At 41.0% G+C, this 27,877-nt stretch overlaps 2 protein-coding genes across 5 annotated transcripts; both read right to left on the bottom strand.

Annotated features, from left to right (window-relative positions):
• Positions 1-2,481: 2,481 nt before the first annotated feature.
• LOC129842858 (zinc finger protein 239-like) lies at positions 2,482-27,877 on the bottom strand. 4 transcript variants are annotated; one of them, XM_055911552.1, is made up of 4 exons: positions 27,782-27,877; positions 25,574-25,812; positions 21,670-24,954; positions 16,357-17,559 (listed from the first exon to the last, which is right to left on the bottom strand). In XM_055911552.1, the coding sequence occupies exons 2-3, from the start codon at positions 25,674-25,676 to the stop codon at positions 24,023-24,025; spliced, it is 1,035 nt and encodes a 344-aa protein (XP_055767527.1). In that variant the 5' UTR covers positions 25,677-25,812; positions 27,782-27,877; the 3' UTR covers positions 16,357-17,559; positions 21,670-24,022. The 4 variants fall into 4 exon arrangements, with proteins under 4 accessions (XP_055767524.1, XP_055767525.1, XP_055767526.1 ...); XM_055911549.1 differs by lacking the exons at positions 16,357-17,559; positions 21,670-24,954 and adding an exon at positions 2,482-5,709; XM_055911550.1 differs by lacking the exons at positions 16,357-17,559; positions 21,670-24,954; positions 25,574-25,812; positions 27,782-27,877 and adding exons at positions 2,482-5,709; positions 9,101-9,349; positions 12,646-12,750.
• LOC129842860 (gastrula zinc finger protein xLCGF3.1-like) lies at positions 14,815-16,374 on the bottom strand (the record flags this gene model as incomplete). The annotated part of the gene is made up of 1 exon (XM_055911553.1): positions 14,815-16,374. A coding segment is annotated over one exon (1,104 nt), but the record flags the coding sequence as incomplete, so codon positions are not given.

Genomic DNA, 27,877 nt, shown 5'->3' with positions numbered 1-27,877 from the left:
CCTCTTCCTAGCCCCCTGTTCTGTGGAGTCCTCCTCCTCCTCCTCCTCCTCGCCCCCTGTTCTGTGGAGCCCTCCTCCTCCTCGCCCCTAGATGGTGCTAAACCCATACAATTCTACAGAGCTGCTGAGACAACATGAAGGCCAACCACTATATCACATTTAGTTACTTTAGTCTAGAGACGTAGTTTCAAGAGCCAACGCAAACTACCTTATGGCACTAACACCAGTTATCAACTACCTTCAAAACTGCAGACATAAAATGGTTATCCATGAGTTCATGTAGATAATGGGCTTAAACTGTCAAAATCAAGCTATCTCTGCATAGCTAGCATTAGCGAATCAATGTAACCTGTTGGTGGCTAATTGACTGGCAAGTAACGTTAGCCTGTTTTCTATGCTAACTTTAGCTAGCTCTATAACTTATACAGTTGAAGTCGGAAGTTTACATACACTTAGGTTGGAGTCATTAAAACTCGTTTTTCAACCACTCCACAAATTTGTTGTTAACAAACTATAGTTTTGGCAAGTCGGTTTGGACATCTACTGTGTGCATGACACAAGTAATTTTCCCAACAATTATTTACAGACATATTATTTCACTTATAATTCACTGTACCACAAATCCAGTGGGTCAGAAGTTTACATACACTATGTTGACTGTGCCTTTAAACAGCTTGGAAAATTCCAGAAAATTATGTCATGGCTTTAGAAGCTTCTGATAGCTTCTGACATCCTGTGGATGTAGTTCAAGGCCTCCCTTCAAACTCAGTACATCTTTGCTTGACATCACCGGAAAATCAAAATAAATCAGCAAGGACTTCATAAAAAAATTGTAGACCTCCACAAGTCTGGTTCATCCTTGGGAGCAATTCCCAAATGACTGAAAGTATCACGTTCATCTGTACAAACAATAGTACGCAAGTATAAACACCATGGGACAACGCAGCCATCATACCACTCAGGAAGGAGACGCGTTCTGTCTCCTAGAGATGAACGTACTTTGGTGCGAAAGTGCAAATCAATCCCAGGACAACAGCAAAGGACCTTGTGAAGATGCTGGAGAAAACAGGTACAAAAGTATCTATCCACAGTAAAAACCAGTCCTATATCGACATAACCTGAAAGGCCGCTCAGCAAGGTAGAGGCCACTGCTCCAAAACCGCTATAAAAAAGACAGACTACGGTTTGCAACTGCACATGGGGACAAAGATGGTACTTTTTGGAGAAATGTTCTCTGTTCTGATGAAACAAAAGTGGAACTGTTTGGACATAATGACCATCATTATGTTTGGAGGAAAAAGTGGGATCCTTGCAAGCTGAAGACACCATCCCAACCATGAAGCACAGGGTTGGCAGCATGTTGTGGGGGTGCTTTGCTGCAGGAGGGACTGGTGCACTTCACAAAATACATGGCATCATGAGGAAGTAAAATTATGTGGATATATTGAAGCAACATCTCAAGACATCAGTCAGGAAGTTAAAGCTTGGTCGCAATTGGTCTTCCAAATGGACAATGACCCCAAGCATACTTCCAGTTGTGGCAAAATGGCTTAAGGACAACAAAGTGAAGGTCATCACAAAGCCCTGACCTCAATCCTACAGAAAATTTGTGGGCAGAACTGAAAAAGCGTGTGTGAGCAAGGAGGCCTACAAACCTGACTCAGTTACACCAGCTCTGTCAGCAGGAATGGGCCAAAATTCACCCAACTTATTGAGGGAAGCTTGTGGAAGGCTACCCAAAACATTTGACCCAAGTTAAACAGTTTAAAGAAAATGCTACCAAATACTAATCGAGTGTGTGTAAACTTCTGACCCACTGGGAATGTGATGAAAGAAATAAAAGCTGAAATAAATCATTCTCTCTACTATTATTCTGACATTTCACATTCTTAAAATAAAGTGGGGATCCTAACTGACCTAAGACAGGGAATCTTTACTAGGATTAAATGTCAGGAATAGTGAAAAACTGAGTTTAAATGTGTTTGGCTAAAGTGTATGTAAACTTCTGACTTCAACTGTATATATCTGAGGTACAATATAAAACGCAACAATTTCTAAGACTTTTCTGAGTTACAGTTCATACGAGAAAATCAGTCAATTTAAGCCCTAACCTGTGGATTTCACATGACTGGGCAGGGGCTCAGCCTGGGTGGGCCTTGGAGGGCATAGGCCCACCACCTGGGGAGCCAGGCCCAGCCAATCAGAATGAGTTTTTCCCCCACAAAAAGGCTTTATTACAGACAGAAATACTCGTCAGCCCCCCGACGATCCCACAGGTGAAGAAGCCGGATGTGGAGGTCATGGGCTGGTGTGGTTACACATGGTTTACAGTTGTGAGGCTGGTTGGACAAACTGCCAAATTCTCTAAAAATGACATTGGAGGCAGCTGATGGTAGCTCTGGTGGACATTCTTGCAGTCAGCATGTCAACTGCACGTTCCGGCAAACCTTGAGACATCTGTGGCATTGTGTTGTGACAAAACTGCACATTTTAATAAAGTGGCCTTTTATTGTCCAAAGCACAAGGTACACATGTGTAATGATCATGCTGTTTAATCAGCTTCTTGATATGCCACACCTGTGGATGGATTATCTTGGCAAAGGAGAAACGCTCATTAACAGGGACGTAAACAAATGTGCGCACAACATTTGAGAGAAATAAGCTTTTAGTGTATTTAGAACATTTCTGGGATTTTTTATTTCAGCTCATGAAATGTGGGACCAACACTTTACATGCTGCGTTTTATACTTTTCATCAGTGTAGTTGGACAACCTGAACCTGTCAGTCAATAATGGGTTGCTAAAATCAACATCCGCTACAACAGTTTAAATGACTTCCATCAACTCCCGAGTGGCGCAGTGATCTAAAACACTGCATCTCAGTGCAAGAGGCCGTACCTGGTTCAAATCCATGCTGCATCACATCCGGCTGTGATTGGGCGTCCTGTAGGGACTACTAAACCTGCATGAACTGTCAAGTCTCGACATGTCCTGGGCAATGGAGAGTGAGAGATAGCTGTCTATCAAAATGTTTATACAAGCACTGAAAGCTGGCCAGGCACCAGGAAAGCAGCCCAACTGTCCACCACCACTAAACCTTGTACCAGAAAAAGGCAGGAGAAAAGGATTTAAAAAATGTATTTTGACATCTAATGTACAGGATTTTAACATTTGCATTTTTTTATTTTTAAATTGAACCTTTATATAAGTGCATTCTAAAAACAGTGGAAAAGGCAACATATGATAATAACACAACTGATGGCAGTTGCTAACTACTGTAGCTAACTAGCCTCTGTAGCTAGCAAGCAATGCTAAAGAGATTGCAAACAGGTTAGCATAACTAGCCAAACAAAAAATATTATTTCCTAAATATTAGCTAATTGACTAGTATTTATGAAGCCAGCAAACAAATTCCCCACATACTAGGAACGTATTTCCTCCAACGTTATACTGAAAAGGAGCCTCTCGGTCACAAAACAAGTTTTCTGGAGACTTGTGGGAGTGCTGATGACATCACTCATTGTATGCGCTTTTGGTAGCCTGATTGCATCCAGACTGACGAGAAATCCACACACAATTGTCATGACTTTACTTTCATTAATCTGATGACTGTTATGTATCTAAATCAACTAACTCTGTTTAATTGTTACCCGATTAAATTAATCATGTAACAATTAACTCATTAGCAATTAAACTCTAAAAAGGTATTTACCTATCCCAACCATAAAACAGTCAACGTATTAATCAAAACCTCGTCTCATATCATCATTCTGAACTGTCGTAACCTCCTGCATCTGCAAAAAACCCAGCCTAACGTATGATTCAGCACGACACAAATGGGTTTAAATATTTATTTACTAGCTACCTAAATGATAACACAGGATAAACATTCACACTTAATACATGAGAAAAGGTCCCTAGTGGACTGATACGATATAGTGGGGGGTTGTTTAACAAAAGGAGAGAGAGAGAGAGAAAAAGCAACACTTATCATTGATACATTTTAGAAACTATTCTCACAGTAATCATATACTTGCAGACGAACCGCAGCCCATTTGGAGTAAGAAATCATGAATGTATTTACGTGTGAATGCCTTCGTTCGCCGGTTATCTGTCGGAATCAGACCTTCTTAGGAAGGGTGTGCAGCCTTTCCCGCTGCACGTTTGTAAGACTCTGATTGCTCAAAAGGGTTTCCCCTAAAAAGAGTTCCGGCACCTATTTCAGTCCAAGTCAAGCAATGAGATTAAAATCCCTTCATCACTTAATTTTAATCTTAGCTGGTCTGAGAGAACTGACGAGGCTTCTCTCCTTTATGTATACGTCGGTGTGTTTTTAAGTTGCTCTGTTGAGAGAAACTCTTCCCACAGACAGAGCAGTAGTAAGGCTTCTCTCCTGTGTGTATACGTTGGTGTGTGTTTAAATGGTTCTGTTGAGAGAAACTCTTCCCACAGTCAGAGCAGATGTAAGGCTTTTCTCCAGTGTGTGTTCTCAGATGAACTTTTAGATCAGATGATGTTGTGAAGCATTTTCCACAGTCACAGCAAGAGTAAGGCTTCTCTCCTGTGTGTAGACGTTGGTGTTTCTTGAAGCTACTCTGTTGAGAGAAACTCTTCCCACAGTCAGAGCAGATGAAAGGCTTTTCTCCAGTGTGTGTTCTCTGATGAACTTTTAGATCAGATAATGTTGTGAAGCATTTTCCACAGTCACAGCAGGAGTAAGGCTTCTCTCCTGTGTGTAGACGTTGGTGTATCTTGAAGCTGCTCTGTTGATAGAAACTCTTCCCACAGTCAGAGCAGACATAAGGCTTTTCTCCAGTGTGTGTTCTCTGGTGAACTTTCAGATCAAATGATGTTGTGAAGCATTTTCCACAGTCAGAGCAGGAGCATGCCTTCTTTTCTATGTGTACACGTTCATGTGATTTTAAATGGTTCCGTTGAGAGAAACTCTTCCCACAGTCGGAGCAGTAGTAAGGCTTCTTTCCTGTATGTATACGTTCATGCGATTTTAAGGTACCCAATCGGGAGAAATTCTTCCCACAGTCAGAACAGGAGTACGGCTTCTCTCCCGTATGTATACGTTGGTGTGCTTTAAAGCTACCCTGGTGGGAGAAACTTTTCCTACAGTCAGAGCAGGAGTAAGGCTTAATTCCTGTGTGTATATGTTCATGCAATTTTAAGGTACCCAATCGGGAAAAATTCTTTCCACAGTCAGAGCAGGAGTATGGCTTCTCTCCTGTATGTATACGTTGGTGTGCTTTAAAGCTACTCTGGTGGGAGAAACTCTTCCCACAGTCAGAGCAGATGAAAGGCTTTTCTCCAGTGTGTGTTCTCTGATGAACTGTTAGCTCAGATGATGTTGTAAAGCATTTGCCACAGTCACAGCAGGAGTAAGGCTTCTCTCCTGTGTGTAGACGTTGGTGTTTTTTTAAGTTGGTCTGTTGAGAGAAACTCTTCCCGCAGTACGAGCAGGAGTAAGGTTTCTCTTCTGTGTGCACTCTCTGATGAATTGTCAGAGCCTTTGATGTTGTGAATCTCTCCCCAGAGTCAGTACAGGAATAGAGATTCTCTCCTGTGTGGATTTTTAAGTGTATTTTTAGCTTTGATAGAAATGGGAAAATCTCCTCACAATGTGGGCAGTGTTGAGATCTCTTAGCTCTGTGATCTTCCTGCTGTTGCTCTCTGGATGTAGAGAATGTCTCAACATGGTCTCCTGTGTGAACAACATCAGAAGAACCAGTCAGTTGGTGTGATATACAGTATCACAAGTTTGGACACCTACTCATTCAAGGGTTTTTCTTTAACTATTTTCTACTTTGTAATACCAAAAGGGTGCAAAGTTGTTATCAAGGCAAAGGGTGGCTACTTTGAATACAAAATATATTTTGATTTGTTTAACACTATTTTGGTTATTGCATGATTCCATGTGTGTTATTTCATAGTTTTGATGTCTTCACTATTATTCTACAATGTAGAAAATAGTAAAAAATAAAGAAAAACACTTGAATGAGTAGGTGTTGTCAGGATTCACCTAGGGTCATGATTTGGGGCTGTACAAATGTTTGATGTATTAGAATAATTGATTAAGCTTATGTTTTATTAATAGAAGGGGAGGGGTTATAAGACCCCCTCCCTCCTTACAGTGATAGGGTTTTAGACTACGGATTAACTATATATATATATATTCATTGTAGAAATGTAGTATTGTTCTACAGTTGTATTTTAGTTCTCTCTCTTTCTGCCTCATTATAAAGAGGCCCCTTTAGAAATGTGTGACCTAGACAGAACTCTGCAGGGGAGTGAAGGAGATAAGACTAGGCAAACATTCCACAAGGAATCAACTTTGGGGGAAGGGGACATTTACTGATAAGTGTTTAGCTAATAAAGGCCCTGTTTTTACAGCTTTGTAGGCATGGTTTTGGTCCCAGGAGTAGAGGATGATGATGTAGTCAGTGACATCACCTGGGTGCGACTTAGGGTTTAATAAAACCACTGGAGACCTTTTGTTGGATGCAGAACTTACTCAGCAACATTCATGCTATGTTCCTGTTGGTCAACTTCTGTTTGCAATTGCATTAACTTCTTATGGCTGCAGGGGCAGTATTGAGTAGCTTGGATGAAAGGTGCACAGGGGTGCCCAGAGTAAACGGCCTGCTCCTCAGTCATAGTTGCTAATATATGCATATTATTATTAGTATTGGATAGAAAACACTCTGAAGTTTCTAAAACTGTTTGAATTATGTCTGTGAGTATAACAGAACTCATATGGCAGGCAAAAACCTGAGAAGTTCCACTTCCTGTTTGGATTTTTTCTGGGGCTGGTAGTTTTTCAACCAAGGTCCCATTGAAATTACAGCGAGATATGGTTTTTGTATGTAATATGGAGTTTTCACTTCCTACGGCTTCCACTAGATGTCAACAGTCAATAGAACTTTGTCTGATGACTCTAATGTGAAGGGGGGCCGAAGGAGACAGGAATGAGTCACCACTGCAATGAGCTGGCCATGCTTTGACCAAGCGCGTTCACGTGAGAGGCAGCTCCGTTCCATCGCTCAACTGAAGTCAATGTAATTCTCCGGTTGGAACGTTATTCAAGATGTAGGTTAACAACAATCTTAAAATTGATTCAATACATTGTTTGACATGTTTCTACTGACTGTTACGGAACTTTTGGACATTTCGTCACGTTATAATGGACGCGCTTTGTGACTTTGGAATTGTTTACCAAACGCTCTAACCAAAGTAGCTAGTTGGACATAAATAACAGACTTTATCGAACAAATCAAGCATTTATTGTGGACCTGGGATTCCTAAAACTGCATTCTGATGTAGATCATCAAAGTTAAGCAAACATTTATCATGTAATTTCTGGTTTCTGTTGACTCCAACATGGCGGCTAATTTGACTATTGTTCTGAGCGCCGTCCCAGATTATTGCATGGTTTGCTTTTTCCTGAATTTTTTTTTTTTTTTTAAATCTGACACAGCGGTTGCATTAAGGAGAGGTATATCTATAATTCCATGTGTATTACTTGTATAATCATCTACATTTATGATGAGTATTTCTGTTGAATCGATGTGGCTATGCAAAATCACTGGATGTTTTTGGAACTAGTGAATGTAACGCGCCAATGTAAACTCAGATTTTTTTATATAAATATGAACTTTATCAAACAAAAGATACATGTATTGTGTAACATGAAGTCCTATGAGTGTCATCTGATGAAGATCAAAGGTTGTCTGAGGAATTTTAATTATGAGATTTCTGTTTTTTGAATTTGGCGCCCTGCACTTTCACTGGCTGTTGTCATATCGATCCCGTTTCCGGGATTACAGCCATATGAAGTTAATAAAGGTTTTTGAATGATTTAATTAAAGATATTGTCATAATGCTAATTTCACCAATGAACCAATGATTGACAAGGAAGGAAGGAACCAACGAACCCTAACAGTGTGTCCAAACGTTTGACTGCTACTGTACTTATTTTATCAAGCTACATCTGCATAGGTTGCTCTTTGGGGTTTTAGGCTGGGTATCTGTAAAGAACTTTGTGACAACTTCTGATGTAAAAAGGGCTTCATAAAATAAATGTGACATGTATAAGTGCTGAACAGAAACCCAGACTAAAACCCCAAAGAGCAAGCAATGCAGATGTAGAAGCACAGTGGTTAGAAAAACTCCCTAGAAGGAAGAAACCTAGAGAGGAACCAGGCTCTGAGGGGTGGCCAGTCCTCTTCTGTCTGTACCGGGTGACATATGTATTCATATCAGTAGGCTGTACAATACAGGGGAATAAAACTATTCTAAAAGTGGGTAAGAGATGAAAGCTAAAAAGGGGCGTGTCATCCTCCACTCACTGTCACAAGGGTTAGTAACTACACAGACTCATTTCATATCATCCTCCACTCACTATCACAAGGGTTAGTAACTACACAGACTCATTTCATATCATCCTCCACTCACTGTCACAAGGGTTAGTAACTACACAGACTCATTTCATATCATCCTCCACTCTCTATCACCAGGGTTAGTAACTACAGACTCATTTCATATCATCCTCCACTCACTATCACAAGGGTTAGTAACTACACAGACTCATTTCATATCATCCTCCACTCACTATCATAAGGGTTAGTAACTACAGACTCATTTCATATCATCCTCCACTCACCATCACAAGGGTTAGTAACTACACAGACTCATTTCATATCATCCTCCACTCACTATCACAAGGGTTAGTAACTACACAGACTCAATTCATATCATCCTCCACTCACCATCACAAGGGTTAGTAACTACACAGACTCATTTCATATCATCCTCCACTCACTATCACAAGGGTTAGTAATTACACAGACTCACTTCATATCATCCTCCACTCACCATCACAAGGGTTAGTAACTACAGACTCATTTCATAGAACTTTAAAACACTGGCAGTTTGTCTACTTCACTTCTTTAGTCTACTCTCTGAACACTCCAGATAGCTCAGTTGTTCAGAGATATGTGAAGACAGATTTACAGAATTCTACCTAGCAATAGACTGGTCATAACTTATGGAGGTCTAATTTATGAAGATAATTTATAGATAGAACCTGCTCTTACCATGACTAACAGTTGTTCTAATCTTCTCCTCTTCTTCTTCATCTTTAATGTTGACATTCAGCTCCAGTGTTTGACTGCAGTCTTCCAGCTTCACTGATGCCATCTCTGGATCCTGCAGTGCAAACTGGGCTCCACTGTCACAATCAGGACCCAGTGACTGTAGGTTTGGACTCAGTGTGGAAGGAGAGAGGCAGGCTGGGTTTGTCCTCACTGTTGATGTTACCGGCCTCAGACTTAATCTGAGTCAGCCTGTAGTAATAAAGACAAACAGAAAACAATCTTGACAGTTCTGGCGCTTTCTTTGTCCTCCAAAAATGTATTGTCTTTTTTGTTGTTCAATTCTCTCATTACAATAGATCAGGTAGTTAAACATTGACAACAAAACATTAATTCAAAACATTAGACAGAAAGTTCAGACTTTAAATGACCCAAAGTAAGAGATGGATCTAAATGTCCAGAATGGTTACCTGGAGGAAAATAAGGGTTATACTTTTTCAATATCAGTCAAGGGGAGGGTTTAGTATTGTTTTAATCTAGTCCAGAAGAGGGTCATGTCATCTGTAATTGATGACATGTCAATATTTCTCAGTGTTTTACAATTACTTGCTTATTAGGCTTTATAAACTGAGTGATTTGAGCCCTGAACGCTGATTGGCTGACAGCCGTGGTATATCACACCATATATCACGGGTATGACAAAACATTCCTTTTTACTGTTCTAATTACGTTGGTAACCAGTTTATAATAGCAATAAGGCACCTCAGGGGTTTGTGGTATGTGTCCAATATATCAGGGATAAGGGCTGTATCCAGGCCCTCTACAACAGCCCTTATCCCTGGTATATTGGCTATATAACAAACCCCTCTGGCCTTATTGCTTAAATATATCAATGTGGCCGATGCCGCCCCTCATCTCTGATTCTCTGCTGGGCGCACAATACCAAGTGTAACTATAGGCTATTTAGTGTGGTGTCAATCAAATGATCCATAGTCTATAGAATACGAAGTGCATGCTGGGAGAAGCACAGAGCAAAGTTATAATGTGGTTCTAGGATAGTTGCTGGGATGGTGTAAATACAACTAGGCTGTATTACACACTGCAAAGGTTATTCCAACCCTGAGCCCCGACTTGCTCAGCTTGTTGATCCAATATATATATTTTTTTAATGCTGCCCAACCAATGGCTGTGCTGTGTCGGCCTATCCTAACCAATGGCTGTGCTGTGTCGGCCTATCCTAACCAATGGCTGTGCTGTGTCGGCCTATGGTGGCAGTTGAGGAAGAGCGTGAAAGGTTTCTTCACATTTTGTTGTTGATTAGACCTAGTCCCCCCAAAACATAATCACTATCTTGCACGAGGACTGGCCAATTCCTCCACCCACCATGCACTCTAAATAGACTACCTCCATGTCAGTGAAGGGCTGTTGAGTTAAAACCCAGACTCCACTTGAGGGGGGGTGAGGGGGTACGAGAGGGGGTGTGAGGGGTTAAGAGAGGGGGTGTGAGGCGGTATGAGGGGTTATGCCATAGGACTCTTTTAGTGAAGAAGATGTCAAAAAGCACAGGCCCCTTGTTAGATTAACATGAAGAAAATAAAACTGATCTGATTATATAAAAGGGGCCTATAACAGTGTTTTGGTCCACGCTGCTTTATGCTACAAACAAGCTGTAAAACTACCAGGAAATACTTTCCTTTGTTTCTTTGACATTCAGAGGCTGATATATAACCTTCTACAGCCCAGGAGACAAAACAAATGACTTTTCTTGGGAAGTGATCTAATTCTGTCACTACCAATTGATTAAGCTATTTAGCTTCTGTACAATAGAAGACGTTTAAACCCAGACAGCTTTTAGGGAAATACTTGTTGGGTTAAAGACACAGAATGAGAGTAGCCAGCAGTGAGAGATGTACATTTCTCTGCTAAAAGACTGGATGGTCAATCCGATATCTGAAGTGGCCATACAGTATTTACTGCAGATGCATCTTCCGCAGACATCCGGGCTTTTATACTTCTTGCGCTTAACGGAGCAGAGCTGTTGTCAAGGAAGTGAGTTTGTGTTTATACTGGACCTACCGCCCACCAATCATGTCAGTGCGGAGCTATACGGAGCCCTTCACATTGTTACAAAACTTGAAGAGGCACACGGCGATGCGTTAAGAGATTGATTTGACCTTTGCCTCCGTGGGTTCAGAAATTGTGTCACACTGTCCCTAAGAAGCTTCCGAACACATTTCGGGATCAAACATGAATTGGTTTTTACTCTGTCTGGAGAGGAAATGTAGGCCTAACTATTTAAAGTACCATGATCAGATGGTCTCAGATGCAATTCGTTGTAAACGAGACACATTGATTTGGCATCGGAGAAATGTGAGATGAACACAGGCCTCTCTCTCTGTCTGTCCATTCTTAGACTGTGTGGTATTAAAAAAGATTCTGCGAATACATAAAATGACGTAGACTTGCATGAAATGTTTATAAAAGGCTAATTTTTTTCTCAGACCTGCAAATATGATGATAGATTCATGGAATGATTTTACCATAAGAGATATATACACCCCTACTCTTGTTCACCATGGTCTGCGAACCCACAAATATCTGGCCCGCAGCACTGTACGCTATCAACATTCCTGCGTTGCCATGTAATGCTTACAGGATGAAGCACAGTTTCTAAAATGGCATATCTAAAGGCTCTGGTCTGTCCAAGAAGTGAGGGTAAACGGTAGACATGTTCTCTACTATCCACTTTGTTTTAATTATTATTTTGGCTATAGGGGATTTTTTTCTTCTTCGGCGTTCAGGGAGGGTTTATGTCTAATATATTTTGTTGACCGGACAGCCACCCATTTTCCTTTCAGATGTCCTTATTAAAAATAATGTCCACTCCCTAAGTGCAGTTAATCTATAGTAGTCTTCCTAAATTCACAAATTACTAAGTAAACAATTAATACAAGGTTGCAGTTTGAGGCAGAACAATGTACTATTTTCCACTTTCACTCACAAAAAAAACAGATTGTATTTCCCATTCACACCACAGTAACAATTATAGATAAATATAGAAACTGAATGTGTCTGAATGTTGTTACAGTGACATGTAGAAATCAGATGAACATGACATTCTGCTTCTAAACAGTAAAACAACCCTGAAACTATCTCTCTGGTGCAGCCGCACTGCCTGCAAGTCTATTGACTCAGACCGAGAGGCGCCGCCATTTTACCAGCTCATTAACATATGGAAATGATAATAATAAACATGTCAAACGAACTCAGAAATCTCAAATCAATTGATTCTTTATGAAATTAGAGTGACGAAATAATGTAGATTCATTCACTCTGACAAACCCAAAAGTCTAAACTTAGCTTCGCTAACGTTAACTAAATGTGACTTCTAAAATTATATTTAATCACGTTCTTCACTCACTCGGTTAAGCACAAATATAACGTCATAAAACCTTTAGCAAACGCGATAATACCTTGACGGATTTGTTACCTAACATGTTACGACATGTTCTTAAGATGTTATAAAGTTTAAACGTGCTATTGCATACCTTTAGTAATACTTTTGAAACGGACACACACGCTATCGTCTTGAGAGAACAATTGTGGCTGGAGCCTGCCCGGAACTTCCTGTTCCCCGACTATCAGAGCGCAACAGGACTTCTTCTTCTTCGGTGGGTTTAATGGTGGTTGGCATTCAATATGTTGTATTAGTTTATTTAGTAAATATTTTCTTAACTCAGGTGTTGCAAGAAGGCCAATAAGGGTATTATCTTTGAAAGACAGGGTCCTGAAAAAGAGACGTTTCTTTTTTTGCTGAGTTCATGTTCTTATTTTTACTGGTCAAGCCATAACTGAGGGAGCCAAATAAACGCGTTTTGGTTGTAATCAAGCTCTGACTTCACTACTTGTTTTGATCAGGGCCCATGGTCTGATAGACTTCTTACCTTGTGCTGATTATTTGAATTAAACACACCACGTTTTGTCCATCAAGCTGTAGGAATTGAATTTGTTTATGTCTGGTTAAGATCATATGAAATACTCAGCCTCCGGCAGATTACTCAGAGCACCTGATTGTTCAACTACTTGAATTAACATGGTTGTTACGAGAGAGGGAGAGATTGGGAGGGAGAAAGGAAGACAGGGAGGGAGAGAGGAAGAGACAGAGAGAGGGGTGACAGAGAGAGAAATGGAGAGAGAGAGAGAGCGACAAATGCAGGATAAATTTGATTGAATCTGTTCTGTGGAGCCCTCTTCCTCCTCATCCCCTGTTCTGTGGCCTCTCCCCATATGGAATCTGTAATTACAGCTCATGAATTCATGCTCATTGAAGATGGCTATCATACACTGGGGAGATGAATTATGCTTCAAGGTTGGATCTGGATAGAAGAAGGAAGACGGAAAGTATCTGAAAATGAACACTGTGTTGAACTCAATACACAACTTTTTACCTGGGCCCTATGCACTTTATAGGGAACCCTACAGCTACAGACACACATGTCAGTACAGGCCTGAGTACAGTCTGAACAGCCAGTTGTCATAGCAGCCACACCATCAGTAGGTCAAGAACTCACTGTTAAATCCATTCTAAAAAATAAATAAATAAATGGAAAGAATATGGCACAACCGCTACTTTTGACTAGAGAAGGCCGTCCACCAAAACTCAGTGACCGGGAAAGGAAGGTATTAGACCGAGAAGCAACCAATAGGCCAATGGTAACTATGAAAGAGCTGGAGAGAGAGGGGAGAAATCGTCCATGGGACAACTACCACCCGGACATTCCACAAACTGTTGCCACAAAGTTGGAAGCACAGAATCATCTAGAATGTCATTGTATGCTGTAGCATTACGATTTCCCTTCACTAGAACTAAGGGGTTTTGCCCAAACCATGAAAAACAGCCCCAGACCATTATTCCCCCCCCAAACTTTACAGTTGGCACTATGTATTCGGGCAGGTAGCGTTCTCCTAGCATCTGCCAAACCCAGATTCGTCCGTCGGACTGCCAGATGGTAAGGTGTGATTTATCATTCTAGAGAACACGCGTTTCCACTGCTCCAGAGTCCAATGGCGGTAAGCTTTACACCACTCCAGCCGACGCTTAGCATTGCGCACGGTGATCTTAGGCTTGTGTGCGGCTGCTCGGCCATGGAAACCCATTTCATGAAGCTCCAGACAAACAGTTCTTGTGCTGACGTTGCTTCCAGAGGCAGTTTGGAACTCGGTAGTGAGTATTGCAACCGAGGACAGACCATTTTTATGCACTACCACTTTGTGGCTGAGACCATGTTGCTCGTAGACGTTTCCACTTCACAATAACAGCACTTACAGTTGACCGGGGCAGCTCTAGCACGGCAGACATTTGACAAACTGACTTGTTGGAAAGGTGGCATCCTATGACGGTGCCACTTTGAAAGTCACTGAGCTCTTCAGTAAGGCCATTCTACTGCCAGTGTTTGTCTATGGAGATTGCATGGCGGTGTGCTCGATTTTATACACCTGTCAGCAACGGGTGTGGCTGAAATAGCCGAGTCCACTAATTTGTAGGGGTGTCCACATACTTTAGTATATAAAGTGCAGTTTGTACCTTCTTAAGTATGTCAGGGCTTGACATTGTTTTTTTTTGCCACTTGTCCAAATAATTTGTACCTTTCCAATAGTTAAAAATACTTCTCTGAAACTGAATATTCTGTAGTAGTAAAAAAAAAAGAACTATTGACTGATGCAATTTGATCATTCTTGTTATTTTAATAACAATGTACAACCCCTGACTCTCTAACAACATGGAAAATATAACAAACTGAATCTGCAGAAAGTACATCATTGAGTTTTACATTTTCCTTTGTAGGGCAGAACTGATGAATGACCGTATAATACGAATAGAATAACAACCTATGACAGACTAATTCAATCTGCTAGACGTGTGGTGACCTCACAACAGAAACATACATAGATAAAGAGATCATCTCTAAAACACAGTGATTAAAATGTCACAGAACACAATGAAGTTTAAGTCCACATGTCTGTGAATAACACATACCAATTTATATTCTATAACAGATAATTTACTTATGAATGATGTATGTGGTGGAAGCTTAATATAAAACAGTACCGGCACCTATTTCAGTCCAAGTCAAGCAATGAGATAAAAATTGAGTGATGGAGTGATTTTAATCTTAGCTGGTCTGAGAGAACTGACGAGGCTTCTCTCCTTTATGTTTACGTTGGTGTGTTTTTAAGTTGCTCTGTTGAGAGAAACTCTTCCCACAGACAGAGCAGTAGTAAGGCTTCTCTCCTGTGTGTATACGTTGGTGTGCTTTTAAATGGTTTTGTTGAGAGAAACTCTTCCCACAGTCAGAGCAGGAGTAAGACTTTTCTCCGGTGTGTAGACGTTGGTGTTTTTTTAAGATATCCTGGTGGGAGAAACTCTTCCTACAGTCAGAGCAGTAGTAACGCTTCGTTCCTGTATGTATACGTTCATGTGATTTTAAGGTATCCAATCGAGAGAAACTCTTCCCACAGTCGGAGCAGTAGTAAGGCTTCTCTCCTGTGTGTATACGTTGGTGTGCTTTTAAATGGTTCTGTTGAGAGAAACTCTTCCCACAGTCAGAGCAGGAGTACAGCTTCTCTCCTGCATGTATACGTTGGTGTGCTTTAAAGTTACACAGGTGGGAGAAACTCTTCCTACAGTCAGAGCAGAAGTAAGGCTTCTCTCCTGTGTGTGTACGTTGGTGTGATTTTAAATGGTTCTGTTGAGAGAAACTCCTCCCACAGTCAGAGCAGGAGAACGGCTTCTCTCCTGCATGTATACGTTGGTGTGCTTTAAAGTTACACAGGTGGGAGAAACTCTTCCCACAGTCAGAGCAGATGTAAGGCTTTTCTCCAGTGTGTGTTCTCTGATGAACTGTTAACTCAGATGATGTTGTGAAGCATTTTCCACAGTACGAGCAGGAGTAAGGCTTCTCTCCTGTGTGCACTCTCTGATGAAGTGTCAGAGCCCTTGATGTTGTGAATCTCTTCCCGCAGTCAGTACAGGAATACAGATTGTCTCCTGTGTGTATTTTTAAGTGTACTTTTAGCTTTGATAGAATTGGAAAATTCTTCTCACAATGTGGGCAGTGGTGAGACCTCTTAGCTCTGTGATCTTCCTGATGTGTCTCTCTGGATGTAGAGAATGTCTCAACACGGTCTCCTGTGTACACATCAGAAGAACCAGTCAGTTGGTGTGATATACAATACCAGTCAAAAGTTTGGACACCTACTCCTTCCAGGGTTTTTCTTTATTTTTACTATTTTCTACATTGTATAATAATAGTGAAGACATCAAAAATATATTTAAAATGTGAGATTCTTTAAAGTAGCCACCCTTTGCCTTGATGAAAGCTTTGCATTCTCTCAGCCAGCTTCATGAGGAAGTCACCTGGAATGCATTCCAATTGTCAGGTGTGCCTTGTTAAAAGTTAATTTGTGGAATTTGTTTCCTTCTAAAATGCATTTGAGCCAATCACCTGTGTTGTGACAAGGCAGGGGTGGTATACAGAAGATAGCCCTATTTGGTAAAATACCAAGTCCATATTATGAGAAGAACAGCTCTAATAAGGAAGAATAAATGAAAGTCCATCATTAATTTAAAACATGAAGGTCACTCAATACGGAACATTTCAGGAACTTTGAACGTTTCTTCAAGTGCAGTCACAAAACCCATCAAGCGCTATGATGAAACTGACTCTCGTGAGGACCGCCACAGGAAAGGAAGACCCAGAATTTCCTCTGCTGCAGAAGATAAATTCATTACAGTCAACTGCACCTCAGATTGCAGCCCAAATAAATGCTTCACAGAGTTCAAGTAACAGACATCTCAACATCAACTGTTCAGAGGAGACTGGCGTGAATCAGGCCTTCATGGTCGAATTGATGCAAATAAACCACTACTAAAGGACACCAATATGAAGAAAATCATTGTCACTTCAGAGCTGTGCATGTGTGTGTATTTTTGTATTATATTAAGTTAAAATAAAAGTGTTCATTCAGTATTGTTGCAAATGTCATTATTACAAAAATGTGTGTGTGTGTGTATGATATATATATATATATATTTAAAAATAAATGTTTTTTTAATAAATCGTCCGATTAATCGGTATCGGCTTTTTTTGTCCTCCAATAATCGGTATCTGCATTGAAAAATCACAATCGGTCGACCTCTTCTTATGACTCAGTCTAATTTATGAGGAACCCAATCTCCTCCTCCTCTTCTTCATCTTTAATGTTGACATTCAGCTCCAGTGTTTGACTGCAGTCCTCCAGCTTCACTGATGCCATCTCTGGATCCTGCAGTGCAAACTGGGCTCCACTGTCACAATCAGGACCCAGTGACTGTAGGTTTGGACTCAGTGTGGAAGGAGAGAGGCAGGCTGGGTTTGTCCTCACTGTTGATGTTACCGGCCTCAGACTTAATCTGAGTCAGCCTGTAGTAATAAAGACAAACAGAAAACAATCTTGAAAGTTCTGGCGCTTTCTTTGTCCTCCAAAAATGTATTATCTTTTTTGTTGTTCAATTCTCTCATTACAATAGATCAGGTAGTTAAACATTGACAACAAAACATTAATTCAAAACATTAGACAGAAAGTTCAGACTTTAAATGACCCAAAGTAAGAGATGGATCTAAATGTCCAGAATGGTTACCTGGAGGAAAATAAGGGTTATACTTTTTCAATTTCAGTCAAGGAGAGGGTTGAGTATTGTTTTAATCTAGTCCAGAAGAGGGTCATGTCATTTGTAATTGATGAAATGTCAATATTTCTCAGTGTTTTACAATTAGTTGCTTATTAGGCTTTATAAACTGAGTGGTTCGAACCCTGAACGCTGATTGGCTATATATCAATGTGCCCGATGCCGCTCCTCATCTCTGATTCTCTGCTGGGCGTGCAATATCAAGTGTGCCTATAGGCTATTTAGTGTGGTGTCAATCAAATGATCCATAGCCTATTGGCTAAAGCAGGGCTGTCCAACCCTGTTCCTGGAGAGCTACCCTCCTGTAGGTTTTAACTCCAACCCTGTTCCTGGAGAGCTGCCCTCCTGTAGGTTTTAACTCCAACCCTGTTCCTGGAGAGCTGCCCTCCTGTAGGTTTTAACTCCAACCCTGTTCCTGGAGAGCTGCCCTCCTGTAGGTTCACACTCCAACCATGTTCTGGAGAGCTGCCCTCCTGTAGGTTCACACTACAACCATGTTCCTGGAGAGCTACCCTCCTGTAGGTTTTAACTCCAACCCTGTTCCTGGAGAGCTGCCCTCCTGTAGGTTTTAACTCCAACCCTGTTCCTGGAGAGCTACCCTCCTGTAGGTTTTTACTACAACCCTGTTCCTGGAGAGCTTCCCTCCTGTAGGTTTTAACTCCAACCATGTTTCTGGAGAGCTACCCTCCTGTAGGTTTAACTCCAACCATGTTCCTGGAGAGCTTCCCTCCTGTAGGTTTTAACTCCAACCATGTGTAACAGTACTCTTCTTGCGTTGTGTACAATCAATCCTCGACACGAATTCCAACGTGTTGCACCAGTCATGGAGATTTCTTCTGGTAGGAACAGCACAAAATTGCACGTCATGCGATGCACGGCTCACCATCCAACTCTGCACTCACGCACTGTACAAAATATATGAACCCCCCCACCAGACACAGTAAGTTGCTAGCTAGTACTGGCGGGAATTCTTTACAACCAAAATGCACAACCAATATTCTCCAAAAAACACTGCATCTTATGTGTGATGTTCGAATAACATTTACAAACAAATGTATATAAATTGTACATTTAAATCATCACTTGGGAGTATAAAAATCACTTTTGACGTACAGTGCTTTGCAACCAACAACTTACCGCTGGTTTGGTGCTTGTTCACTGGGACGATTCTAACTGAAACATCCTCCCTCGTAAGCAAGCTACGCAAACCAGCCAATAAGATGCCATGTTGAGTAGGTGAAGGCAAGACAAAACTAACACCAAAAACCCATTAGCTTAACAATAAAGTGGCAAGGGGAATCACCAATAAAACCCTGTTACACATGTTCCTGGAGAGCTACCCTCCTGTAGGTTAACTCCAACCATGTTCCTGGAGAGATACCCTCCTGTAGGTTTTAACTCCAACCATGTTCCTGGAGAGATACCCTCCTGTAGGTTCTCACTCCAACCCCAGTGGTTCAGTTTATAGAATCAGGTGTGCTAGATTAGGGTTGGAGCGAAAGCCTACAGGACTGTAGCTCTCCAGGAACAGGGTTGGAGAGCCCTGGGCTATAGGATACGAAGTGCATGCTGGGAGAAGCACAGAGCTAAGTTATACTGTATTTCTAGGATAGTTGCTGGGATGGTGTAAATACAACTAGGCCGTATTACACACTGCAAAGGTTATTCCAACCCCGAGCAACGGCCTGCTCTGTGCTTGTTGAGACAAAACTTTTTATTTAATGCTGCCTAACCAATGGCTGTGCTGTGTTGGCCTATCCTAACCAATTGCTGTACTGTGTCATCTTAACCAATGGCTGTGCTGTGTTGGCTTATCCTAACCAATGGCTGTGCTGTGAGGAAGAGAGTGAAAGGTTTCTTCAGATTTTTTTGTTGATTAGGCCAAGTCCCAAAAAATACACACAATCTTGCGCGCGGAGTAGCCTATTCCTCCACCCACCATGTACTCTTTAAATAGACTACCTCCATGTCAGTGAAGGGCTGTTGAATTAAAACCCAGACTCCACTTGAGGGGGTGTGAGGGGGTATGAGAGGGGGTACCATAGGCCTCTTTTGTTGAAGATGTCAAAAAAGCACAGGCCCCTTGTTAGATTAACATGAAGAAAATAAAACGGATCTGATTATATAAAGTGGTCTATAACAGTGTTTTGGTCCACGCTGCTTTATGCTACAAACAAGCTGTAAAACTACCAGGAAAGACATGACTGAGATGCATATCAGTTTCATTTCTTTGACATTCAGAGGCTGAGATATGACCCTCTATAGCCCAGGAGACAAAACAAATGACTTTTCTTGGGAAGTGATCTAATTCTGTCACTATCAATTGATTAAGCTATTTAGCTTCTGTACAATAGAAGACGTTTAAATAAACCCAGACAGCTTTTAGGGAAATACTTGTTGGGTTAAAGACACAGAATGAGAGTAGCCAGCAGTGAGAGATGTACATTTCTCTGCTAAAAGACTGGATGGTCAATCCGATATCTGAAGTGGCCATACAGTATTTACTGCAGATGCATCTTCCGCAGACATCCGGGCTTTTATACTTCTGCGCTTAACGGAGCAGAGCTGTTGTCAAGGAAGTGAGTTTGTGTTTATACTGGACCTCCCGCCCACCAATCATGTCAGATGGTCTCACATTTAGTTATTTGCAAACAGGGACAGTTTCGTTGTAAATGAGACACATTGATTTGGCATTAGAGAAATATAAGATGAACACATAGGCATCTCTCCATTCTTAGCCTGTGTGGAAATAAAACATATTTGGCTAACACGTAAAATGACGTAGACTTGCATGAAATGTTTATAAAAGGATTTTTCCCCCTCAGACCTGCAAATACGACGATAGATTAATGGAATGATTTTACCATAAGAGATATATACACCCCTACTCTTGTTCACGGTGGTCTGCGAACCCACAAACATCTGGCCCGTAGCACTGTACGCTATCAACATTCCTGCGTTGCCATGCAACGCTTACAGGACGAAGAACAGTTTCTAAAATGGCATATCTAAAGGCTCTGGTCTGTCAAGAAGTGAGGGTAAACGGTAGACATGTTCTCTACTATCCACTTTGTTTTAATAATTATTTTGGGGTATAGAGGGGGCTTTTTTTTTCAAGCGTTCAGGGAGGGTTTATGTCTAATATATTTTGCTGACAGGGCGGCCTCCATTTTTCTTTCAGATATCGATTTTTCTCCATGTAACCATTATTAAAAATGTTCACTCTACGTGCAGTTAAGCTTAAGCAGACTTACTCAAATGCACGTTAATGCATAAATTACGAAATAAACAATTAATACAACGTTGCAGTTTGAGGCAGCACTATGTAATATTTTCCACTATTTCACTCGCACCCGATTGTATTTCCCATTCACACCACAGTAACAATTATAGATACATATAGAAACTGAATGTGTCTGAATATTGTTACAGTGACATGTAGAAATCAGATGAACATGACATTCTGCTTCTAAACAGTAAAACAACCCTGAAACTGTCTCTCTGGTGCAGCCGCACAGCCTGCAAGTCTATTGACTCAGACCGAGAAGCGCCGCCATTTTACCAGCTCATGAACATGTATTAATACATGTGAAATCAATTGATTCTTTATGAAATTACATTGACGAAATAATGTACATTCATTCACTCTGACAAACCCCAAAGTCTAAACTTAACTAGCTAGATAAAATCGTTTTTAATCACGTTCTATCCTCACTATGTTTAGCACAAAAATAACACGTCATAAAACCTTTAACAAACGCGTTAATACCTTGACGGATTTATTACCTAACATGTTACGACATGCTCTTTCGATATTAGAACGTTAAAACGTGCTATTACATACCTTTAGTAATACTTTTGAAACGGACACACGCGCTATCGTCTTCAGAGCACAGTTCCGCAGACTTCATTGTGTCTAAAGCCTGCCCGGAACTTCCTGTTTCCCGACTTAAGTCGGAAGTTTACATACACCTTAGCCAAATATATTGGAACTCAATTCCTGACATTTAATCCTGGTAAAAAATTCCCGTCTTAGGTCAATTAGGATCACCACTTTATTTTAAGAATGTGAAATGTCAGAATAATAGCAGAGATAATGATTTATTTTAGATTTTATTTCTTTCATCACATTTCCAGTGGGTCAGAAGTTTACATACACTCAATTAGTATTTGGTAGCATTGCCTTTAATTTTTTTCACTTGGGTCAAACGTTTTGGGTACCCTTCCACAAGCTTCCCACAATAAGTTGGGTGAATTTTGGCCCATTCCTCCTGACAGAGCTGGTGTAACTGAGTCAGGTTTGTAGGCCTCCTTGCTCGCACACGCTTTATCAGTTCTGCACACAAATTTTCTATAGGATTGAGGTCAGGGCTTTGTGATGGCCACTCCAATACCTTGACTGTGTTGTCCTTAAGCCACTTTGCCACAACTTTGGAAGTATGCTTGGGGTCATTGTCCATTTGGAAGACCCATTTGCGACCAAGCTTTAACTTCCTGACTGATGTCTTGAGATGTTGCTTCAATATATCCACATAATTTCCCTTCCTCTTGATGCCATCTATTTTGTGAAGTGCAGCAGTCCCTCCTGCAGCAAAGCAACATGATGCTGCCACCCCAGTGTTTCACGGTTGGGATGGTGTTCTTCGGCTTGCAAGCCTCCCCCTTTTTCCTTCAAACATAACAATGGTCGTTATGGCCAAACAGTTATATTATTGTTTCATCAGACCAGAGGACGTTTCTCCAAAAAGTACCATCTTTGTCCCCATGTGCAGTTGCAAACCGTAGTCTGGCTTTTTTATGGCAGTTATGGAGCAGTGGCTTCTTCCTTGCTGAGCGGCCTTTCAGGTTGTCGATATAGGACTTGTTTTACTGTGGATAGATGTACGCGTTTCCTCCAGCATCTTCACAAGGTCCTTTGCTGTTGTTCTGGGATTGATTTGCACTTTTCACACCAAAGTACGTTCATCTCTAGGAGATAGAAATTGCTTTATTACAGACAGAAATACTCCTCAGCCCCCCGACAATCTCGCAGGTGAAGAAGCTGGAGGTGGAGGTCATGGCTGGCATGGTTACATGTGGTCTGCGGTTGTGAGGCCGGTTGGACAAACCGCCAAATTCTCTGAAAATTACATTGGAGGCAGCTGATGGTAGAGAAATTAACATTAAATTATCTGGAAATAGCTCTGGTGGACATTCTTGCAGTCAGCAAGCCAACCACAAACCTTGAGACATCTGTGGCATTGTTACAAAACTGCACATTTTAATAAAGTGTCCTTTTATTGTCCAAAGCACAAGGTGCACCAGTGTAATGATCATGCTGTTTAAATCAGCTTCTTGATATGCCATACCTGTGGATGGATTATCATGGCAAAGGAGAAATGCTCATTAACAGGGACGTAAACAAATGTGCGCACAACATTTGAGAGAAATAAGCTTTTAATGTATTTAGAACATTTCTGGGATGTTTTATTTCAGCTCATGAAACGTGGGACCAACACTTTACATGTTGCGTTTTATACTTTTGTTCAGTGTATTTGGACAACCTGAACCTGTCACTCGATAATGGGTTGCTAAAACTCAACTTCCGCTACAACAGTTTAAACTATTCAACAACTTATGTGCAAATGTGAAATCCTGTACATTAGTTCTCCCTCTGTATCATGTGAAAGGAAACTCCTATTTCCAGGTCTGAATACATTTTATTATCCTTTTCTCCTGATTAGCTACCTTTTTTTAGCAGCTGGTTCAAGGTTTGGTAGTGGTGGTGGATGGATGAGGCGCTTTCCTGGTAACTGGCCAGTTTTTTCCCCCCCTCATCAATTTACACAAAGCAAAAACAGGTTTTTAGATGTATTTTTGTTTAAAAACTCAAATTTCACATTTACATAAGTATTCAGACCCTTTACTTAGTACTTTGTTGAAGCACGTTTGGCAGTGATTACAGACCCGAGTCTTCTTGGGTATGATGCTACAAGCTTGGCAAACCTGTATTTGAGGAGTTTCACCCCTTCTTCTCTGCAGATTCTCTAAAACTCTGTCAGGTTGGATGAGGAGCGTCGCTGCACAGCTATTTTCAGGTCAATTTAGAGATGTTCATTCGGGTTCAAGTCCGGGCTCTGGCTGGGCCACTCAAGGACATTCAGGACATTGTCCTGAAGTCCTGAAGATTAAAATCACTCTATCACTGCATTTAAATCTCAGCTGGTCTGAGAGAACTGACGAGGCTTCTCTCCTTTATGTATACATTGGTGTGTTTTTAATTGGTTCTGAAGAGAGAAACTCTTCTCACAGACAGAGCAGTAGTAAGGCTTCTCTCCTTTATGTTTACGTTGGTGTGTTTTTAAGTTGCTCTCTTGAGAGAAACTCTTCCCACAGTCAGAGCAGTAGTAAGGCTTCTCTCCTGTGTGTATACGTTGGTGTGTTTTTAAGTTGCTCTGTTGAGAGAAACTCTTCCCACAGTCAAAGCAAGAGTAAGGCTTCTCTCCTGTGTGTATACGTTGGTGTGCTTTAAAGCTACCCTGGTGTGAGAAACTCTTCCTACAGTCAGAACAGGAGTAAGGCTTCTTTCCTGTATGGGTACGTCCATGTGACTTTAAGGTATACAATCGGGAGAAACTTTTCCCACAGTCAGAGCAGGAGTATGGCTTCTCTCCTGAATGTATACGTTGGTGTGCTTTAAAGTTACACAGGTGAGAGAAACTCTTCCCACAGTCAGAGCAGATGTAAGGCTTTTCTCCAGTGTGTGTTCTCTGATGAACTGTTAACTCAGATGATGTTGTAAAACATTTTCCACAGTCACAGCAGGAGTAAGGCTTCTCTCCTGTGTGTAGACGTTGGTGTTTTTTGAAGTTGCTCTGTTGAGAGTAACTCTCCCCACAGTACGAGCAGTAGTAAGGCTTCTCTCCTGTGTGCACTCTCTGATGAAGTTTCAGAGCCCTTGATGTTGTGAATCTCTTCCCACAGTCAGTACAGGAATACAGATTCTCTCCTGTGTGTATTTTTAAGTGTACTTTTAGCTTTGATAGAATTGGGAAAATCTCCTCACAACGTGGGCAGTGGTGAGACCTCTTAGCTCTCTGATCTTCCTGCTGATGCTCTCTGGATGGAGAGAATGTCTCAACATGGTCTCCTGTGTAAACAACATCAGAAGAACCAGTCTGTTGGTGTGATTTTCATGTCAAATGTATTTTATGAAGCTACATCTGCATAGCTTGCTCTTTGGGGTTTTATGCTGGGTTTCTGTAAAGAACTTTGTGACAACTGCTGATGTAAAAAGGGTTTCATAAAATAAAGGTGACATGTATAAGTGCTTTACAGAAACCCAGACTAAAACCCCAAAGAGCAAGCAATGCAGATGTAGAAGCACAGTGGATAGAAAAACTCCCTAGAAAGGATGAAACCTAGAAAGGAACCAGGCTCTGAGGGGTGGCCGGTCCTCTTCTGGCTGTACCGGGTGACACATGTATTCTTATCAGTAGGCTGTAAAATACAGGGGAATAAAACTATTCTAAAAAGGGGCGTGTCATCATCCACTCACTATCACAAGGGTTAGAAACTATACAGACACATTTCATAGAACTTTAAAACACTGGCAGTTTGTCTACTTCACTTCTTTAGTCACTCCAGATAACCCAGTTGTTCAGAGATGTGTGATGTCAGAATTACAGAATTCAACCTAGCAATAGACTGGTCATAACTTATGGAGCTCTAATTTATGACGATAACTTATAGAGAGAACCTGCTCTTACCATGACTAACAGTTGTCCTAATCTTCTCCTCCTCTTCTTCATCTTTAATGTTGACATTCAGCTCCAGTGTTTGACTGCAGTCTTCCAGCTTCATTGATGCCATCTCTGGATCCTGCCGTGCAAACTGGGCTCCACTGTCACAATCAGGACCCAGTGACTGTAGGTTTCTACTCAGTGTGGAAGGAGAGAGGCAGGCTGGGTTTGTCCTCACTGTTGATGTTACCCTCCTCAGACTTAATCTGAGTCGGCAAGTAGTAATAAAGAGAAATGGAAACAAGTTATTCTCTTGACAGATCTGTCACTTTCTATATTCTCTAAAAATATATATTTTTTAAATATTGTTCAATTCTCTAATTTCAACAGATCAGGTAGCTAAGCATTGACAACAAAACATTCATTCAAAACATTAGACAGAAAGTTCCGACTTTAAATGACCCAACGTAAGAGATGGATCTAAATGTCCAGAATGGTTACCTGGAGGAAAATGAGGGTTATGCTTTTTCAATTTCAGTCAAGTGGAGCGTTTAGTATTGTTTTAATCTAGTCCAGAAGAGGGTCATGTCATTTGTAATTGATGGGTGGTTCCTGCCCTGAACACTGATTGGCTGATGTAACAGTATAACTTTAGACAGTCCCCTCGCCACGGGCACGAACCAGGGACCTTCTGCACAAATCAACAACCGTCACCCACGAAGCAGCGTTACTCATCGCGCCACAAAGGCCGCGGCCCTTGCAGAGCAAGGGGAACCACTATTTCAAGGTCTCAAAGCGAGTGACGTAACCGATTGAAACACTATTAGCGCGCACCACCGCTAACTAGCTAGCCATTTCACATCCGTTACACTGGCAGCCATGGTATATTAGACCGTATACCATAAAACATTCCTTTTTACTGTTCTAATTACATTGGTAACTAGTTTATAATAGCAATAAGGCTACTCAGGGGTTTGTGGTATGTGTCCAATATATCAGGGATAAGGGCTGTATCCAGGCCCTCTACAACAGCCCTTATCCCTGGTATATTGGCTATATAACAAACCCCCTCTGGCCTTGATGCTTAAATATATCAATGTGTGGCCGATGTCATCTGATTCTCTGCTGGGCGCACAATACCAAGTGTGACTACAGTATAGGCTATTTAGTGTGGTGTCAATCAAATGATCCATAGTCTATAGGATACGAAGTGCATGCTGGGAGAAGCACAGAGCTAAGTTATACTGTATTTCTAGGATAGTTGCTGGGATGGTGTAAATACAACTAGGCCGTATTACACACTGCAAAAGGTTTTTCCAACACTGAGCACCGGGCCTGCTCTGCATGTGTTAATCCCAAGCTTGTTTAATGCTGCATAACAAATGGCTGTGCTGTAATTTGGTTGTTGATTAGGCCTAGTCCAAACAAATACTATTCCTCCAACCACCAGGCCTCTTTTAATGAAGAAAATGTCCAAAAGCAAGTATTCACGGAGGGTTTAGGTCAAATATATTTGGTTGACAGGATGGCCATCCATTTTCCTTTCAGAGGTCCTTAATTGTAAATAATGTTCACTCCTTAAGTGCAGTTAATATAAAGTAGACTTCCTAAATCACATAATTGTTTATTTAGTAATTTATGCAGTTAATACAAGTCTGCAATTTGTTTGAAGCAGAACTATGTACTGTTTTCTTCTTATTTCACTCACAAAAACGATTGTATTTCCCAATCACACCATAGTAACAATTATAGATAAATATAGAAACTGAATGTGTCTGAATATTGTTACAGTGACATGTAGAAATCAGATGAACATTACATTCTGCTTCTAAACAGTAAAACAACCCTGAAACTGTCTCTCTGGTGCAGCCGCACTGCCTGCAAGTCTATTGACTCAGACCGAGAGGCGCCGCCATTTTACCAGCTCATTTACATATGGAAATAATAATAATAAACATGTCAAACGAACTCAGAAATCTCAAATCAATTGATTATTTATGCAATTAGATTGACGAAATAATGTAGATTCATTCACTCTGACAAACCCCAAAGTCTAACGTCAGCTAGCTAACTAACGTTATATGACTAACAATATTTTTTAGCACGTTCTTCACTCGGTTTAGCACAAAATAACAAGTCATAAAACCTGTATTAACAAACGCGATACTACCTGGACGGATTTGTGACCTGGCATGTTATTTCGATATTATAAAGTTTAAACGTGCAATAACATACCTTTTAGTAAAACATTTGAAACGGGCATAAGAGCTATCGTCTTCAGAGAACAAGTTCTGCCGCTTTCATTATGGCTGACGCCTGACCGGAACTTCC

Source organism: Salvelinus fontinalis, unplaced genomic scaffold (genome assembly GCF_029448725.1).
Source record: "Salvelinus fontinalis isolate EN_2023a unplaced genomic scaffold, ASM2944872v1 scaffold_0071, whole genome shotgun sequence".
NCBI classification, from domain to species: domain Eukaryota; kingdom Metazoa; phylum Chordata; class Actinopteri; order Salmoniformes; family Salmonidae; genus Salvelinus; species Salvelinus fontinalis.
Note: the sequence above shows the minus strand (reverse complement) of the source record. Positions and strands in the feature narration are given on the sequence as shown.

Bases quoted from the DNA above. Each gene is read 5' to 3' on its own strand.
- LOC129842858 (XM_055911549.1), bottom strand. From the start codon at position 25,676: ATGGCATCAATGAAGCTGGAAGACTGCAGTCAAACACTGGAGCTGAAT. The intron at 5,710-25,573 runs GTAAGAGCAGGT...TTGTTCACACAG, and splicing joins TAGGACAACTGTTAGTCATG to GAGACCATGTTGAGACATTC.